Source organism: Gavia stellata, chromosome 31 (genome assembly GCF_030936135.1).
Source record: "Gavia stellata isolate bGavSte3 chromosome 31, bGavSte3.hap2, whole genome shotgun sequence".
NCBI lineage: Eukaryota > Metazoa > Chordata > Aves > Gaviiformes > Gaviidae > Gavia > Gavia stellata.
In genome coordinates, this window is record NC_082624.1 from 6,028,763 (window position 1) to 6,044,481 (window position 15,719).

At 42.5% G+C, this 15,719-nt stretch overlaps 1 protein-coding gene across 1 annotated transcript in view; it reads left to right on the forward strand.

The window, feature by feature from the left end:
* ADAM9 (ADAM metallopeptidase domain 9) overlaps positions 1-15,638 on the forward strand; it is a gene marked incomplete at its 5' end in the record, with an annotated part of 29,868 nt that extends 14,230 nt beyond the window's left edge. The window contains 18 exons of the mRNA XM_059831424.1: positions 329-405; positions 1,198-1,387; positions 2,183-2,248; positions 2,695-2,766; positions 3,496-3,665; positions 4,939-5,020; positions 5,678-5,811; positions 6,026-6,197; positions 6,319-6,411; positions 6,645-6,840; positions 7,369-7,474; positions 8,233-8,416; positions 9,090-9,170; positions 10,108-10,213; positions 11,201-11,339; positions 11,829-11,931; positions 12,547-12,674; positions 13,430-15,638. Of these exons, the coding sequence (XP_059687407.1) occupies positions 329-405; positions 1,198-1,387; positions 2,183-2,248; positions 2,695-2,766; positions 3,496-3,665; positions 4,939-5,020; positions 5,678-5,811; positions 6,026-6,197; positions 6,319-6,411; positions 6,645-6,840; positions 7,369-7,474; positions 8,233-8,416; positions 9,090-9,170; positions 10,108-10,213; positions 11,201-11,339; positions 11,829-11,931; positions 12,547-12,674; positions 13,430-13,544 (2,214 nt within the window). The remainder of the gene's footprint in view (positions 1-328; positions 406-1,197; positions 1,388-2,182; positions 2,249-2,694; positions 2,767-3,495; positions 3,666-4,938; positions 5,021-5,677; positions 5,812-6,025; positions 6,198-6,318; positions 6,412-6,644; positions 6,841-7,368; positions 7,475-8,232; positions 8,417-9,089; positions 9,171-10,107; positions 10,214-11,200; positions 11,340-11,828; positions 11,932-12,546; positions 12,675-13,429) is intronic.
* Positions 15,639-15,719: the final 81 nt, after the last annotated feature.

Sequence of the window (15,719 nt, forward strand, 5' to 3'; positions counted from 1 at the left end):
GAGGTAGGGATCCAGCTGGAGTGCTGTACCCCTGGCATCTTGATTAGCTTCGTATAAGTCCTTGTGGCACTGAGGCAGGTGAGGAAATTCTTAAATGTAAGTTAGTGAAGGAAATGCTGTTATACTGTGGTAGAGCTAGAGGCATGTTTGAAGCTATACACTGTAGATAAAAGGCATGTGGTAAATTTTAACTTAGAGCATATTATGCTCTCAAGTTGTAACTACTGCCAGTCAGTGGCAGGCATAGCAATTACGTGATCAGACAGCACACTGGGTGTGCAGGTATGCGTGGAATATATGTGTAACGCGCCCTTGTTTTCCCATGTAGGATCACTGCCATTATCAGGGATACGTGGAGGGGACCCTGGATTCTGTGGTTGCTGTCAGCACTTGCTCGGGGCTCAGGTAGCACAACTCGTCCTTTGTGTCCCTGTTGTCACGTGAGTCTCGCGGCTCACTGAACATGAAACAAAATTCTTGCTCTGTTTTTAACTACTGTTCAGCCAGGCGGGGATTCATTGACCAAAGCCAAGCTGCAATAGTGTGTGCCTTTCTGCAGTCTTTCTGTGGTATCTTTTATTTACGTAGTTAACAGATAATTTGCAATACCATTAAATAAGTTGATTAATGCAGTTCGTTATCAGAGTACAGTAAGTTGTTCTTTGGCACAAATTTTGGCTTATTTTCTAATTTGGATAGATGGTCACTAGAGAGAACTGTACATAGTGCAAAATGGAAAGTCGAATACTAGTCTGCAAATTTTACAAGATTGGCCCTAAAGCTCATGCACATCAAATTTGATTGGAAATTTTTTCTGCTTTGAGCTGATTTCCATATGTTTTTGGACATTGATTTTTTTGTTTGTTTGTTTTTTGTTTTTGTTTTTGCAGTGCCATGTCAGACACCAGAGTGGCAATAGTGTATTTGAACTAAAGCATTTCTGCTTAAGTTTTGTGATTTAATTTCTGGGGCATTGCAGACTCTTAGAAAAATGTTTTATTTACTGTATTTGTGAAGGCTCTATACAGTGAAAGGCTGCTTTCAGGCTTGAAATGAAGCATGCTGTTTTGCAAGGACTGAGAGATATAGGCATGCCTTTATTTATCAAAGAATAACTGTTCCTTTGTTTTACTGTAAAAATCTGGGTAACTATCCTGTGCTTAATGCAAGAATTTCTTACACACTACTGTAATTTAGGGGTTTGGTGACAATAGGAAACATCACCTATGGAATTGAGCCCATGGATTCCTCTTCTGGCTCTAAACACATTTTATATCGATTGGATAATGTGAAGAAAGAGCCCACGATGTGTGGAGTAACCACCAAAGACCATGAAAGGGAACACACAGAGGAAAATCACCATCCCAGTATGACTCAGCTACTGCGAGTAAGTGCTCCACTGTTTTCTCCACAGGCCCCTATAATGCGTTTTGTGAGTGTTCAGCTAAGGATATGGAAGCTGCTTATCAGATTTTCCTGGATTTAACACATACCTTAAGGTTTCTGATTCAGAGGGCTTTCTACGCTGCTGAAGAACTCAGTTGCTTCAACAAAGCAGTTGCAATCTCCTGCTTCTGCACACAGCAGTGAGAGTCGAGTGGCTGGTTAGATTATTCATGGGTAGAGCTTTTTGGGGCTTTTAAGGGCAGGAACACTACCCTCATTGGAGAGGCTCGTTAACAAAGTATTGCATCAGAAGCCAGGAGAATATTGTGGTGTTTATTCCATTCTCCTAACCATCAGAATAATGGTTTGGTGTGAAGGTCCCCCTTATTGTTTAAAGACTGGCTATACAGGAACAGTAAACCAGGAGTATCAAAACCGCTGTGTTTGACTTCAAGGTTGTTGGCATTTGTTTGTTAGTATCTTTCTGCTCCTTTATAAAAGTGTATGCTGTCTTTCCAAAGAAACCTGTGTGAAAAGTAAAAAGGTCCCCTGCTTTTGAAACACAGGAAATTTTTGTGCAGCTAAATTTTAGTGTAAAACACTTACAGAGAAATTGTCATTGCATTGGATTATGCTTCTTGGTTTTGGCTTGTTATCCTTTTGGCACAGTGTGCTCTTTGGGTGTGTCTCTCACACCATTAGTTGTATCAATTGAAATATGACAATGTCATGATTTTTTTTTGTTGTTTACACTTGAATTCATAAAATTGAAGTTTTCTAAAACTTTTTTCTGCAGAGAAGGAGGGCCGTCCTACATCAAACAAGATATGTGGAGCTGTTCATAGTTGTGGATAAAGAAAAGGTAGGGATTGTGTGTTGCTTCCCCTTCCTTCTCCCCAGGAGATGGCTTGAAAAGCCCTCAGTTTTCATTACTCTCAAATGGATTGTTGAAAGACGCTGACGCTTTAGCCAAGGTTATGCAAATATGCTAACCTAAAACTGAATAAACATGTTCTATGCAGTACTCTTCAGGAAAAGAGTAAACTGTCAGACACGGACAGTTTCTCTTGGCAAGGAATTTAATAATGTAAGGAAAACACATGGCAAAAACTGCCTTTGCTGTTTTCTCTTGGATATTGAGCTGTGAGCAATAGCAAAGAAGATGCTGCTATCTTGATTAGCATCTTCTTGACAGGAGATTTGGAGCCAGGCAAAAATGTTTTTCGTGTTACTAGTCTTAAAATGTTTTGTTCCTTTTTCTAACTCTTGTCTCTTTTCTCTTCATGACTAAGTTTCTTTATCTTGCAGTTTGAAGATTTTGGGAAGAGTGAAACAGAAGTAAGAGAACACATGGTGCAACTGGCAAACTTCCTTGACAGTGTAAGTTAAAGCTACTCTGAGCATAAGTGGGAGTGATGCTCTGTGCAGCAGCCCTGCAGCTCTCTTTACTTTTGTAACCTTCCACCTTAAGGTCTATTCTCTTACCACTTTGGTGAGAATGAAATAAAGGTTTTTATCAAGCCAGGAGCTAAACCTGTTCCCTCAACCGTGATGTTGAAGACTGATAGAACTCAGAGTTGTGCCTGAGCATTGCGCTGAAGGAGTGGCAGAGGAGCAGGGGCTGCAAAGTGATGGCAGTATTTATTGACAGTGGGCTTTGGTGAATGCATCCCTATGAAAGCTTTTCCACATCTAAATTAATCTGCATTCGTCATACTTGAGAATTAATTTAGGGAACTCTTTCAACCTGCGCTATGTACAGTGAGAGACAGAACAGATTGTTGCAATTATTGCAATTCTTAAGTATTTGTCAAGGTTATAGCAAAAGCATGTCTTCCAACTTGACTATTTCAGACGAAGCTATTTGTCAGGATTGTGACTCCTTTTTATTTCTGTTTTGGATTTTCTCATTGATCCTGTAGCTAATGGAAGTCTGAATCTGAAATGCATTCTGGTGATTTTAATTGTGTAGTAAATTAAAAAACAAAAACAAAACCCAAAAAACACAAACAGAAAAAGCAGCTTCTTGCAATAAAATACATAACACCAGACCACTTGTTCTTATCTGAAGGTCTTCAGAAATATTTCTCCTTTTTTTTTCTTCTCCAGATGTACATCATGTTGAACATCCGTATTGTGCTGGTTGGTCTAGAGATCTGGAAGTATGAAAACATAATTAGCACAGATGGAGGTGCTGGTGATGTGCTGGCAAATTTTGTACAATGGCGAGAGAAAAATCTTGTTTTGCGACGGAGACATGACAGTGCTCAGTTTGTTCTGTGAGTTGCAGTTTCTTCCTTTGACTCTTAAGAAGCTTATACTATTCCTGTCTGCTCAGCCGTGCTTTACTATCAAAAGTAGCTGTAGTATTTCAGCAGAGAATGCAGTTCAATCTGCTGTGGTTTATATACTTGTGAAAACATTCCAAGTTAAATTAAGCATTTTTAAGAAGGTTTCTGTGGTCCTTGAATTCAGTGTCCTCTCTGACAGGTATATTGCTAAATAACATTTTTTTTTTTTTCCTGTCCCGCATGTCCTGCAATGTTATATGTTGTATTGTATAAAGCTTCCATTCAGGTAATCCTTTGTCAGGTTGTACACCGGTTAGACTTGTAATTTAGGGCTTTTTCCACTTGAAAATGAACATAAACCTGGTGCAGAGCATTGCATTTTAATGGAGAAAAGTTGTTTCTGCAGTTGGTATCCAGAAGCTAGCTACGTGGTTTGAGCTTTGACACGTGATGTTAATCTGTCCATCCCTACTGCCTTAAACTAGCACAGAGCTTCCTGAGCTGTCGTCGCTGCCCCGCTTCCAGGACGTGTGCCCCTGTGCACTTCCTGCTCCCGCAGATAGCGCAGTCCGTAGGAAGTTGCTGCCCAAAGCAGAGAAAGGGCAGAGGTGAGAGCACGCTTCGCGCGGGGCAGCAGCCCAGCCTGCCCTTGTGCAAAGCTGTAGCTCCCCTTCCTGCAGGAGCTGGGAGCCTCTTCTCCTCTGAGGCAGAACAGCACTGCTCGGGCAATGAGGGTGAAATGGCTGAAAAAATACTAATTTTTAAAATTCTTTTATATGAAGTAAAATGTGGTGCATTGTGCTGTTGCGCTTAAGCTTTAAGAACTGTGTAGAAAAAAAATAAGACTAATGAAAAGGAAGTTGACAAGGAAAGAAATCAATGAAGTTTGGCAATTGTAGAAAGGCAGCTAACAGCCAATTAAAACAAATTATTTTAAGGGTGGACCATTTAGCTCTTTGTATTTAGACGGAAGATGTGGAAGAGGATAACTTTCTCTGCAAACTCTTGTCTTAAGTTAAAAGAATGAAAGAACCATGAACAGAAAGATAAAGCTAAACTGGTACATTTGCACCTGCAGTCAATAGTAGTGCTCCTAGCAGTGCTCCTTTGTTAGCGCTGGAAAGCTGGAAAAGCAGTATTTTGTGCCCCACAAGCAGAGGCGATGCATTGCGTGGCTGTGCGGATGGGCTGTACTGTTGGCAGTATCATGTGTCTGTACAGTTGGGTTGATTGTCTTTCCTTTTTCTTCCCGTGACTGTAGGAAGAAGGGATTTGGTGGCACAGCTGGAATGGCCTATGTTGGAACAGTGTGCTCTAAGAGCCACGCAGGAGGCATTAATGTGGTGAGGTATCTTTAGTGGTATTGTGAATGTGATCAAGATAAGAGTTTTGCACTCCAGAAGTCTTCCTGGAAGTGCAGAATCTCTAATAACAAAGCTGAAGTGGCTTAGTGGGGGCTTTTATGTGGTCCCCAACCATTTCTGGCACTTCCATGATATCTGGATTGTAACTTTTCTGTAGTCTTCTGCAGCCTCTGCTCAGCCTTCCCTCTTGTCAGTGTGCAGCACTCATGAAAAAGGGACAAGATTTCTTTGCTGATATTTTAAGCACCCCTGCCTTAGAATTATGTGGGACCTGTGGGTGTTTTCAAATCTGTCCTCTGGTGTCTGCTTGACCTGCACAGTCGTGAACTCCTAGCCGGTTGACTGCCCTCTTCACGTGAAGTTGGAGAGCGTTAATGAACTGAGTGGCAATCCCAGCAATCTTGTTTTCCTGGACTAGTGACGGAAGTACTGGAATTGGAGTTTGCGTATTTAAGGAGATTTGGACTGGTGTGGTGCAAATGACTTGCACTTGGTTGGGAAGCAGGCACAGTTGGTCTGAGAATCCAGTTAATGTAGAGACAGAATGACAAAAGTGTCTTTTTGGCACGTAAGTAAACACTGACTTTCTCAATTTAAGCTGTCCTCTAATTTTGTTTCTGTTTCGCTCTTGTGCAGTTTGGAAGAATCAGTATACAGATGTTTGCATCAATTATGGCTCATGAACTGGGACATAACCTGGGGATGAACCATGATGATGAACGTGTCTGTCACTGCGGAGCAAGCAGTTGCATTATGAGCTCTGGAGCATCGTAAGTAACTGGCAAAAGGGAAATAATTTTCTGAGGGTCAAAACTCCCCACCCATGTGCTTAGTTTTTACTGGTTGCTTTCATCTTCAAAGTACTCCTGCAAAGAGGCATGTCACGCTTGCAGGTCGTGGGGAAAGCAAATGTTACCATTGTTCTACAAACTGAGGGAATGCTTATGGGTTGACTTAAAGATAAGCTCATGTTCTCTGTTGCAGGGGATCGAGGAACTTCAGCAGCTGCAGTGCAGAAGACTTTGAGAAGCTAACTCTCAACAAAGGTGGAAGCTGCCTGCTCAATGTTCCCAAGCCTGATGAAACCTATAGCGTCCCGTACTGTGGGAACAGGCTGGTAGATGCTGGGGAGGAGTGTGACTGTGGTTCACCAAAGGTTAGTAGCGTGTGCGTTTTACAAATGCTGCCAGGGTAGCCTTGCCTGCCCCTCGCTGGAGAGGGGGCTGTGCATGGCAGAGGGTGCGATTTATTGACATTCACAGCACTTCTATTTTCAGGAATGTGAAAGTGATCCTTGCTGTGAACCAGGTACTTGCAGACTCCGATCCGGTGCTGAATGTGCTTATGGCGACTGCTGTAAAAACTGCCAGGTGAGAGACTCAAAGGTAATACTTAGAAGTGTTCTTCAGTGGTTGAGAAAAGGAGAGCATTAGCCTAGCCAGTGCATCTGTGAGAGGGAATTGTCATGCATGTACACAGCACCCACCGAGGGCTTCAGATCGATGCCCTTTTTTGGAGGACGCTTTGTAGGTCAGGTGCAGTGTTCGTCTCTGCTGTAAGGCTTCTATTTTCTGATGGAGTTTCCCCCTCCCTCTCTCTTTAGCTCCTTCCTGGAGGAACTGAGTGTCGGGCGAGTAACAATGAGTGCGACCTTCCAGAGTACTGCAACGGCACGTCCCAGTTCTGCCAGCCGGACTTCACCGTTCAGAACGGTCACCCGTGCCACAACGAGGAAGCCTACTGTTACAATGGTGTTTGCCAGTACTACGATGCACAGTGTCAGGATATCTTTGGCTCAAGTAAGGAAGAGCACAGTGTTACAATTTTTCTAGAAGATGTAGCTAAAAGAATACACTAAGTTTATTTAAACTATATTTACTTGTTTTCCTGTAACAAAGACCAGCTGGCTTTGGCAAAGGATTTGAAACAGTGGTATTTATGGCTTAGCCTTCACACGTTCTTCCTTTGTTACATTTAATGCTGTGCTGGTGATTCAGGTAGTAATTATCTTGCACTGATCATTCCTATTACAGTAGGGCTTCTGGTGTATAGGGCTGTAAAGAAGCAATGAAGAAATACCAAATGGTATAACTGACTCAGTGTTAAGTGACTATTTTTCTCTCTCTCTTTTCAAACTTGGAACCTTGTAGTGCTGACATTTTCACCTCTTTACTGTTTTGATCAAGTTCTTAAGCTATCTGTGCTGCATGGAAAATACTAGGTGTATCAGGATAATTGCTCTGGGTAAAGGAGACATGATAATGCGATGTGTTCCTGTCCCTGTTTAACTTGGTTCCTCTGTCTGGGGGATGGGCTGTTGTTTGCAGAAGCCAAAGCAGCCCCCAATATTTGTTTTGCTGAAGTGAATTCCAAGGGCGACAGATTTGGCAACTGTGGTTTCCATGGTCATGACTACAAGAAATGTTCCAGCTGGTGAGTTGAGCGCAGTGGATCAAGTAGTTCCTAAATGTATCGCTGAGAATCCTTATTCGGGTGCTGTAGCATTAGTTTGGGGTGCTTTAGCAGGTACACTGGGGAGAGACATGTTATCCCATAATCTAACCTTATTGACAGGTATGTTTCATTCTGAAACCACAGTGAGATGGCTTAGAAAAGATGTGTTTTATCCTGATTTCTGAAGCTGTTATTAGCACTTAAACCCCCCGCACTTAACGCAGTTTTAAGTTTTGTTGGCTTTTGTTTTAGATTGTCTGGCTTTAACTCTTGCACATAATAGCTGAAATGAGTCTGAATGTTCAGGCAATTCTTCCGTAGCTGGGTTTGAAGCTTTCGAGTTCATGCTGCAGTTTCCCTGTGCGTGTGGTGCTCTGTGGCCTCAGGGGATCTGTGTGTCACATATTCAGACACGGGGCTGTGGCAAGGAGAGTGTGTTCCATATCTCCCATCATTGATTGTTCTTTTCCTAAGGTGTTCACATACGGAAAAACAAGTAGCAGATGGTCGTGTTTTCTTTAATGTAAAGTTCCCAACAGCTTACAGAAAGAAGGGATAAATCCATACTCTTGCAGCACTGAAATGAGGCCCAGCTCAATTTTGTTTGGCGAGTTGCCTCAATTTAATTTTCAAGTAGAGTCTTCCAGTAGAAAGAAAAGATCGTATCAAATGCATGATAGTCTTTTTCTCAAAAGAAATTCAAGTGTCACTACAGTATTCGTATGTTGATGTTATAGGAATGCCATGTGTGGGAAGCTGCAATGTGAAAATGTGAAAACTATGCCTGTTTTTGGAATTAAGCCTGCTATTATCCAAACTCCCATTAGAGGCACCACGTGCTGGGGTGTAGATTTCCAGCTAGGCTCTGATGTCCCGGACCCTGGAATGGTGAATGAAGGCACCAAATGTGATACTGGGAAGGTAATTAACAATTAAAAAGTGATTTCTTAAAGTAATAATTCAGGGGATTCATGTGAATAAAATTTTCAGTTGCATTGTTTCATTAATATTTATGGCCATTAATTTTTTTGATGCCTGTAGTTAATGCGAAACATAGCGAGTCCATTGGTTCCCTGCACCGCCTAGTACTGCAGTGCACGTGCATAAAAAAATGTAATGAGTCTTTCATTTATAGATGAAGCAAAAGAAATTAAGTTTAAGAGCCAGAATCTTTGCTCTGTCGATGAGCCAGGAAGAGCTAGGTGCACACAAATGCCTTTAAGACAACTTGCAATTAAAATCCAAGTAAAGTAAAAAGCCTAGAAGCTTGGCCCCAGCAGAGGAATGTGCGTTCCGCATAACCTTACTGTGCACAGTTTAATTGCTATTCCCTTACATTCAGACTAGAGACAAAAGACGTCCAGTTACAGTTCAGACCCCACACTGAGAAGCCTTTTGTAGAACAGACGTGTTTCTGTAGAGTTGGGGTTTATCACATAAGAGTATGAGGCTTGCATTGTGGTCAGTGAGCACGGAGTGGCTGCAGAGCCGTGTGCTATGGAGCAGGCAGCCGGGGAATGCGGGAGGGGGAAGAAGGGGTGGGTCAGTGAAATGCCATCTTCCTTCATTTGTGCGCATCTCTCGATTCTCCTAGATCTGTAGGCACTTCCAGTGTGTGAGTGCCTCTGTTCTGAACTACGACTGTGACGTGGAGAGGCAGTGTCACGGACATGGGGTAAGCAGAGCATGAGCCTCCGTTCCTACTGATAGTCCACTTACAACGAACATTATGTCCATAACTTTTGCTATAACTGGCAGTATTTCTATAAGGTCTTCTGACATCTTTGTTACAAGAACATTAGATTTTTAGACCCCAACGACTGTGTAAATTTATAAACAGGCTTTTTTTATCAAAGGTCCCAGTTTGAGCCAGGTACACTGTAATTGTGCTTAATCAATAGTGTCTATATACTAGTCTTCTTTGCACTTAGGAAGTCTTTTTCCCTTTTCTGTTTAAAGCTATAACTAATGTGGAATAAAGTAATCATGATGCTAGATGCAGCGATTAAAAAAGATCTGTGGGGTTCTTGAGGATGGGTTTTGCTATGAAAAGCTGCTTTCTGGTACTGTTAATGAGAAAAGTGCCTTTAGCAGTCAGCAAAAATTGGACTGAAGTTACCTAAGTTGAGCAGGTTTTAAAATGGTGGATAGTAACTTAATTTTTCTGTTTTGTTTAACTGTAAAACTCTCTATAAAATGTCTCTGGGCAAGAAAGCCTGTAACAGCATCAAAAATCTTTGACAAAAGCTCTTAAGATGGTATTTTTTTGCCAGACAAGAAGAATTCCCAATTCCAGTATTACTAATGTAATTTGAAACTCTGCATCTCACAAAAAAAAAAGAAAAAGCCATGCTTTTTAAGCCGTTGGGATAGCTAATCTTTGGAAGCTCATCCTGAACAGTGCTGTGCTTGCTCAGTCATGTGAAATCTTGAGGCGCCTGGCCAAGGACTATTTAGAATTGATGTGGGAGTTACCAGTTAAAGTTCTCCTGTCTGAGTGATATGGAAGGGACAGAATAGATGGTCATGGCTACTGCATACTGCTTTTAAATATATGGAAACTTAAGTGACTAAATAGACCTTATTGTGGTGTTTGTGTTGTTTAAATACAGGTGTGCAATAACAACAGGAACTGTCACTGTGAAGCAGGCTGGGCCCCTCCTTACTGTGATACTACAGGCTACGGAGGAAGTCTAGACAGCGGACCTCCTTACAATGGCAAGTAGTCGTAAGGCAACTCCAGAGCTGTGGGCCTGTCGGGCTAAGGGTGCTGCTGGGCCGAGTGCGGAGTGCCTGATCGCTCCGAAGCAGCTGATTTCTGGTGGCTGAAGTGCTGGTGGTTGGCTTTTCACCAGGTTTCATCTCCAAAACAATTCTAGTTAAGGCTTTGGGCTCGAGGTGTTGCACTTCTCTCTTCTGGGATGCTAGAGATCTGTAAAGAAACTGAGCTGGCTTAATTGCCTTCAGGTGATTTCTGCCACCTTGGACCAAGATCCTCTTGGACTTCTCTGTATCCAAGCTGGGAACTGAAGCCCCTTGCATTCTTAGATCCAAACAAAACGTGAAATTTGGCTGAGGATGTGGGTTCAAATCCATGGATGTTTTTCATAAGGTGGTGTGGGTTTTGGGGGAAGCTACACACTATGTTGATGCAGTAACAGACTGGAGAGTCATCTTGGAGCATGGACAGATGCCTCAAATCACCAGACAAAAAAGGGAAAGGCTTTTCTTGTACAGCCTGCAGTGGAGAAATCTGCTGCATATAAAAATGTAGAGATTGTTAAGAACCTGAGTTCTTTGCCTAGAGCAAACAATGGTAGGAGAAGAGGAAGGTTTAGGATCCAACCAAAGAGATGAGGCTCTGTTTTCCTCTTTTTCAGTTGAGCTTATAAGGTCTTCACAGTAATGTAGTGGAAGAAAGACTAGGTACTGGTCTAGTAATTCAATATGCTGTTATAGCCCAGGGTGTCATGGCATGTACAGTTCTTTCATCTTTGACCAGGCAATCCCTGTGAAAAGATAATCAGAAAAGAATATATTTGGGCATATATCTTGCAGTCTTACTAGATTCTTTAGTTTTTTCTTCTATGAAAAATGGAAAATAGCATAGAACCAATCCTACCAAATATTCACTGCTCGAATGAGTCAAGTGGTGGTAATGCCACGTAATACGTTTTTTCTTCTCCGTTGTTTTGTCCCCATCAGACAAAGACACCTCACTGAGAAATGGGCTGCTGGTATTTTTTTTCCTGGTCCTCCCACTCCTTATAGCTGCTGCTCTGGCATTTGCAAAAAGAGACAGGCTGAAGCAATGCTGTAGAAGATTAATGTCACGCTGCCATTCGTAAGTATAGTCTTCTTTTTACCTTCTCCTCTGCCCTTTTGAAGTAGTCCACAGACACTTGTTTACACAAAGCAATGCCAAAGTATGGAGGCATATTGCAGTCCCAAGATGGCAGGCAAAGGCCCCTGCATCAAAGGACGCATGTAGCTTGCCCTGGGCAATGACAGAAGAGATAAATTCATCTTAAGTTGAGGGAGCAGAGAACTTTCTTTTCACCATTATGTTTGTTGTTGTGCATTAGTGATGAGTTTTATATTTTTGGGCCCCATCTGTGGTATAAAGTGGTGAAATGAAGCTGTCATAGTCCTAAACGGAAAAAGGGTTATGTTCTTTATTAGATATGTGGCAAATACTATCTTCCTGACATTTGATATGTGCTAAGATAGTATAAATCCATCTAACGGGTTCAAAGTGCTTGGATTGCACTTGCCTGCATAGTCATTCTGTCAAGGTTATATGCTCACACAGTCCATACCAATTGGATTTCAGGTCACTTCAGTCACCACCTCCTAGAACAGAAACCGAACCAAGAGACTACCACCACAGAGGCTTTTCACACGGCATGCCTTATGCTCCAAGAGGTGTTCCCATGGTAGGAGTGATCCACTCTTCATTACTTTATTTGCTATCTGTTACTCTACAGTAACAGATGAAAGCAGTTTACATAATTTTTGCCCTAATAAAAGCTTCAAAGTTACTTTTATTTTTCATTTCTGCAAATTGGGTTTTCTCTTTGCTGAGAGGCGAAGAGAAGAGTTCTTTCCTAAGGTGTGTGGGGGGAACTCCTCAGTTTCCCACTGTTTAACCTTTTTTTTTGGGCTGTGCTTGGCTTGGCAAGCAGTTTACCTGCTTTGCTACCCCCTTTCCCTTACACTGGAACCCCCCGCCCCACCTGAGGAGGGGAGCAATCCTTGCCAGCTCCCTAGCCCCGCTCTTTTGCAGACCAGTTATCTCTCTGAATGCAGTAACTAGCCAAAGCACACTTGCAGAACAAATCAAATGCTTTTCATGGCTGGCCTTTCTGGTTTTTTCCAAAGTATAGTACTTTTCAGACTGCTGTTGCTTCTTTCTACTGAGTTTCTCAGAAGGAAGAAGCAACTCTGACATTTCCAGGTTTGTTTGCAAGTGGTCTTAAATGTCACTTAACCAATGAAACAAATACTCTAAGTGCAAATTTGTGAACATTCTCGTTATGTTTCCTTTGTAGGCTATGGAACCAAATACTTTTCCTGTTCCATCTTACCCAGTTAACCAGCATCCTCAGCAGGCTTACCACCAGTCTTACTACCCATCTCCGCAATACCGGGCACCACAGCCACAGAAGCTGCCGTCAAGGTTCGTTGAGTTATTGCAAATAACTATTGGTCATTGCGCTGATGTATATGGATTGTCATTGCCTTCATCTTTGTAAGTATTAGGGTATTTCATCACATGTTATATGCAAACAGGACTGACCTTTTATTGAAAGAAGTTTCTTCTTCCTTTCACGCTGTGGAACTGAAGTGCTATTACCCACAGCATTCATTTTACACGCTGTCATGGCTATACTTTGATTAACAGGTTTCAGAATGCTTTTCTGGGGCCAGATTAGCCCTGCGTACAGGTGAATAAAATGCCTCTCAAACATGCAGTTTAAAAAGAAATTACTCAAAAATCTGGCATTTTGCTGATTCGCGAATGTTATTGCCAAGTACAGGATCATTTCTTATTAACTTTGAACAGAAAGTTTTACTTTTTAATTGTATTTCTAAGATGTGATGCCTATGCCACAAAACGTGCATATCCAGAAAGCGCAAGGTGTCACGAGGGAGTACTTCAAAATAGCTTGTGTTGGTGAGAAACTCGTGGGGGTCTTTCAGCTATTTTGCAAAAAATAGTGTGTGACAAAGTGGGGCTGCCTGAGGATTTCAGGCAATGGAAAGCAGAGTCTGACCATGGCGTGTTCGAAACGAGTCTCCAGCGTGGAAGCTGAGATTGCGAGAAGCAGTGTAGCTGGCTGGGGGGGGAGTCCCTGCCAGGCGCGTGGGAGCGGGACGTGCGTGTTGGATTTGGTCACCTGGACTGACGACGGCTTCTCTGTCCCCTTGTAGGCCGCCGCCTCCACAACAGAAGTGTGCACCTCAGGGACCTCCTCCACCGCAGCAAAAATGTTTACCTCAGGGACAGTATTTTCCTTCTCGACCGGCACCTTTGCCTCCCAAATAGCTTTGGGCTGCTTTGGGGCCTTCACGTGAGCTGACCTGTTCACTGAGACACAGCTGAAATTGCAGTTATCCTTCTTGCATTGAGTGGCCCATGGTAATCCTGGAAAGCCTTCCTTCTGCAGCCTGGGATGAGGCAAATGAGATATTGAAACGAGGAATGTAAAACTTTAAACTAAATACCTCTACCAAAGCTACAGGAACTGAAAACATCTAACCCGTTCGTAGAGCTGTCTGAGTATTGTGGCTTTGTCAACTGCAGCAGGGCTGGCCAGCTGGAAGTGGAGCAGCCTGCAGTTAAATAGTCTTTACAGCAATTGGGAGTTGCTTTTGGTTTCCCCATTTCTGCAATGAGCCCTAATAATGAAATTGTCCAATTTGTTGTTGTCTTTCCAAACGTACAGTGAAGAATTGAAGTAACCCATACCATTTTCAAAACGAGGAGATCTGGCCAATTAATTGAAAATTATTTTGCATGGACTGGAAAATGTTATCCATTTACACATTAATGGCACAAGTGAAATAAGGTATCAGTGTACTTTTTCAGAGGAAGATAAATATATTGTAAACATGTTTATGCATGTATATATGTTTATTGATGTGTAGTAATGCACTTAAATTCTTACTTTCATGCTGACTGACACTAAGCGGTGCTATATGAGCACTAAGTTTAATGTTTTTAAATTAGTAATTGTGAATTGCTAAATGAGAATCCTGTACTAATTTCCACTAATACCATGAGCAGGCAATGAAAATAAAGGTACGAAAAGACACGGCCAAATTTTGGTTTTAAAAAGTGGGGTGCTCTTAGGTTTTAATTTGGGTCTAAAGGCTGAGTAGCAGTCCCTGCAGAACACTGAGAAGCGAGAAATGCCTCTGTCTAGACCACCGGAGCTGCTCTGAGCACTTTAAACAGGAACCTGTTGACTAATGCAGCATTTTCACCTAATCCTCAAACCTTTTTAGTGTCAGTCAGGATGCTTACAGGCTAACTTGCGTTAGATTGGACTGCCATCCGTTTCTACACCACTGACTAAGCTAGATTTTAAAACTCTTTCTGAAAAGGAGTGTTTGGCATTTGGTGTGCTGGCCGAGGAGAGGAAATCTGTTAATCGTGGTACCGTTGTGCAGTGGGTAGAAACCGGATGCTGGTGGTCACAAATAGAAATCTGTTGCAAAAACTTGCCAAAAGTGAAATAAGTACTGAAAAGAGTGCTTGGCTTTTTCACTTTGTGCTAGCCACCGAGTACAAACTCAATCTGTAAAATCCCCCATAATATTGCCAAAAAAAAAAACTTTTCCTCTGTATATACATATATAAAAATATATATATATAGTGTTTGCATTTGCAGTAATAAAATACTTGAACTCCTGTGGTTTCCCATAAACTTAGACTAAGATTTGTAACACTATTAATATCTGTAAAACATCACCTAGAATATCGCCAGACGTATTTGCGGGGGTCCTCTGTTTGTTCCAAGATAATCACTTCCTGATTTTTGTTGTATTCTACTCAGTTTGGGCTGTCTGTCTGTCTGTAGTGATCAGCTTTGCGGCTGAATGGGGCAGATGTCCGTGGGAGCCTCTCCGGGCAGTTCACGGCTGGAGTGGGCCCGCTTCCGAGGGTGGGGATGAGGGGAGGGAATCCAGGGAATGAAGTCATCCGAGAGAGAGACGTACTTAATTGTATTTGAAGCTGTATGTGTGAACTAAAACTATGCCGAAAATGGTGCCTTTTAATAGATAAAAGAGTTTTGATACTTCCAGTGTGCACGTTAGCAATATTTGCAGGGTGGTGGTGTGGGGCAGTGAACGTGCGGTTTTTAGAAGCGATCCTATGGAAAAGAAATAGCTCAAATTTTACACGTGTTGAATATTGAAGATGACTACTGACTTTCTTTTTTAAAGCGTACGCTTATCCCCGTCCCCCGGGTAGGTCTGGAGAAAGCGGAGGCGACGTCCCTGTCCGACGCGCGTTTCAGCCCTTGCACTCCGCACAACCCTCTCCGTGCGGCGAGGTGCGTCGCTCCTGTACCGTCGGGGTCTGACGAAAGGGCTGTTACCGACCCCCTTTGTAAGAAACAAACGAGCAATAAAGATGCCGCTTTTGTACAAGGCGCTCTCCTCCGCCTCTGCTTTCCCGGGCGGGCGGGGCCCAACCGGCGCGGCGGGGCCGTTA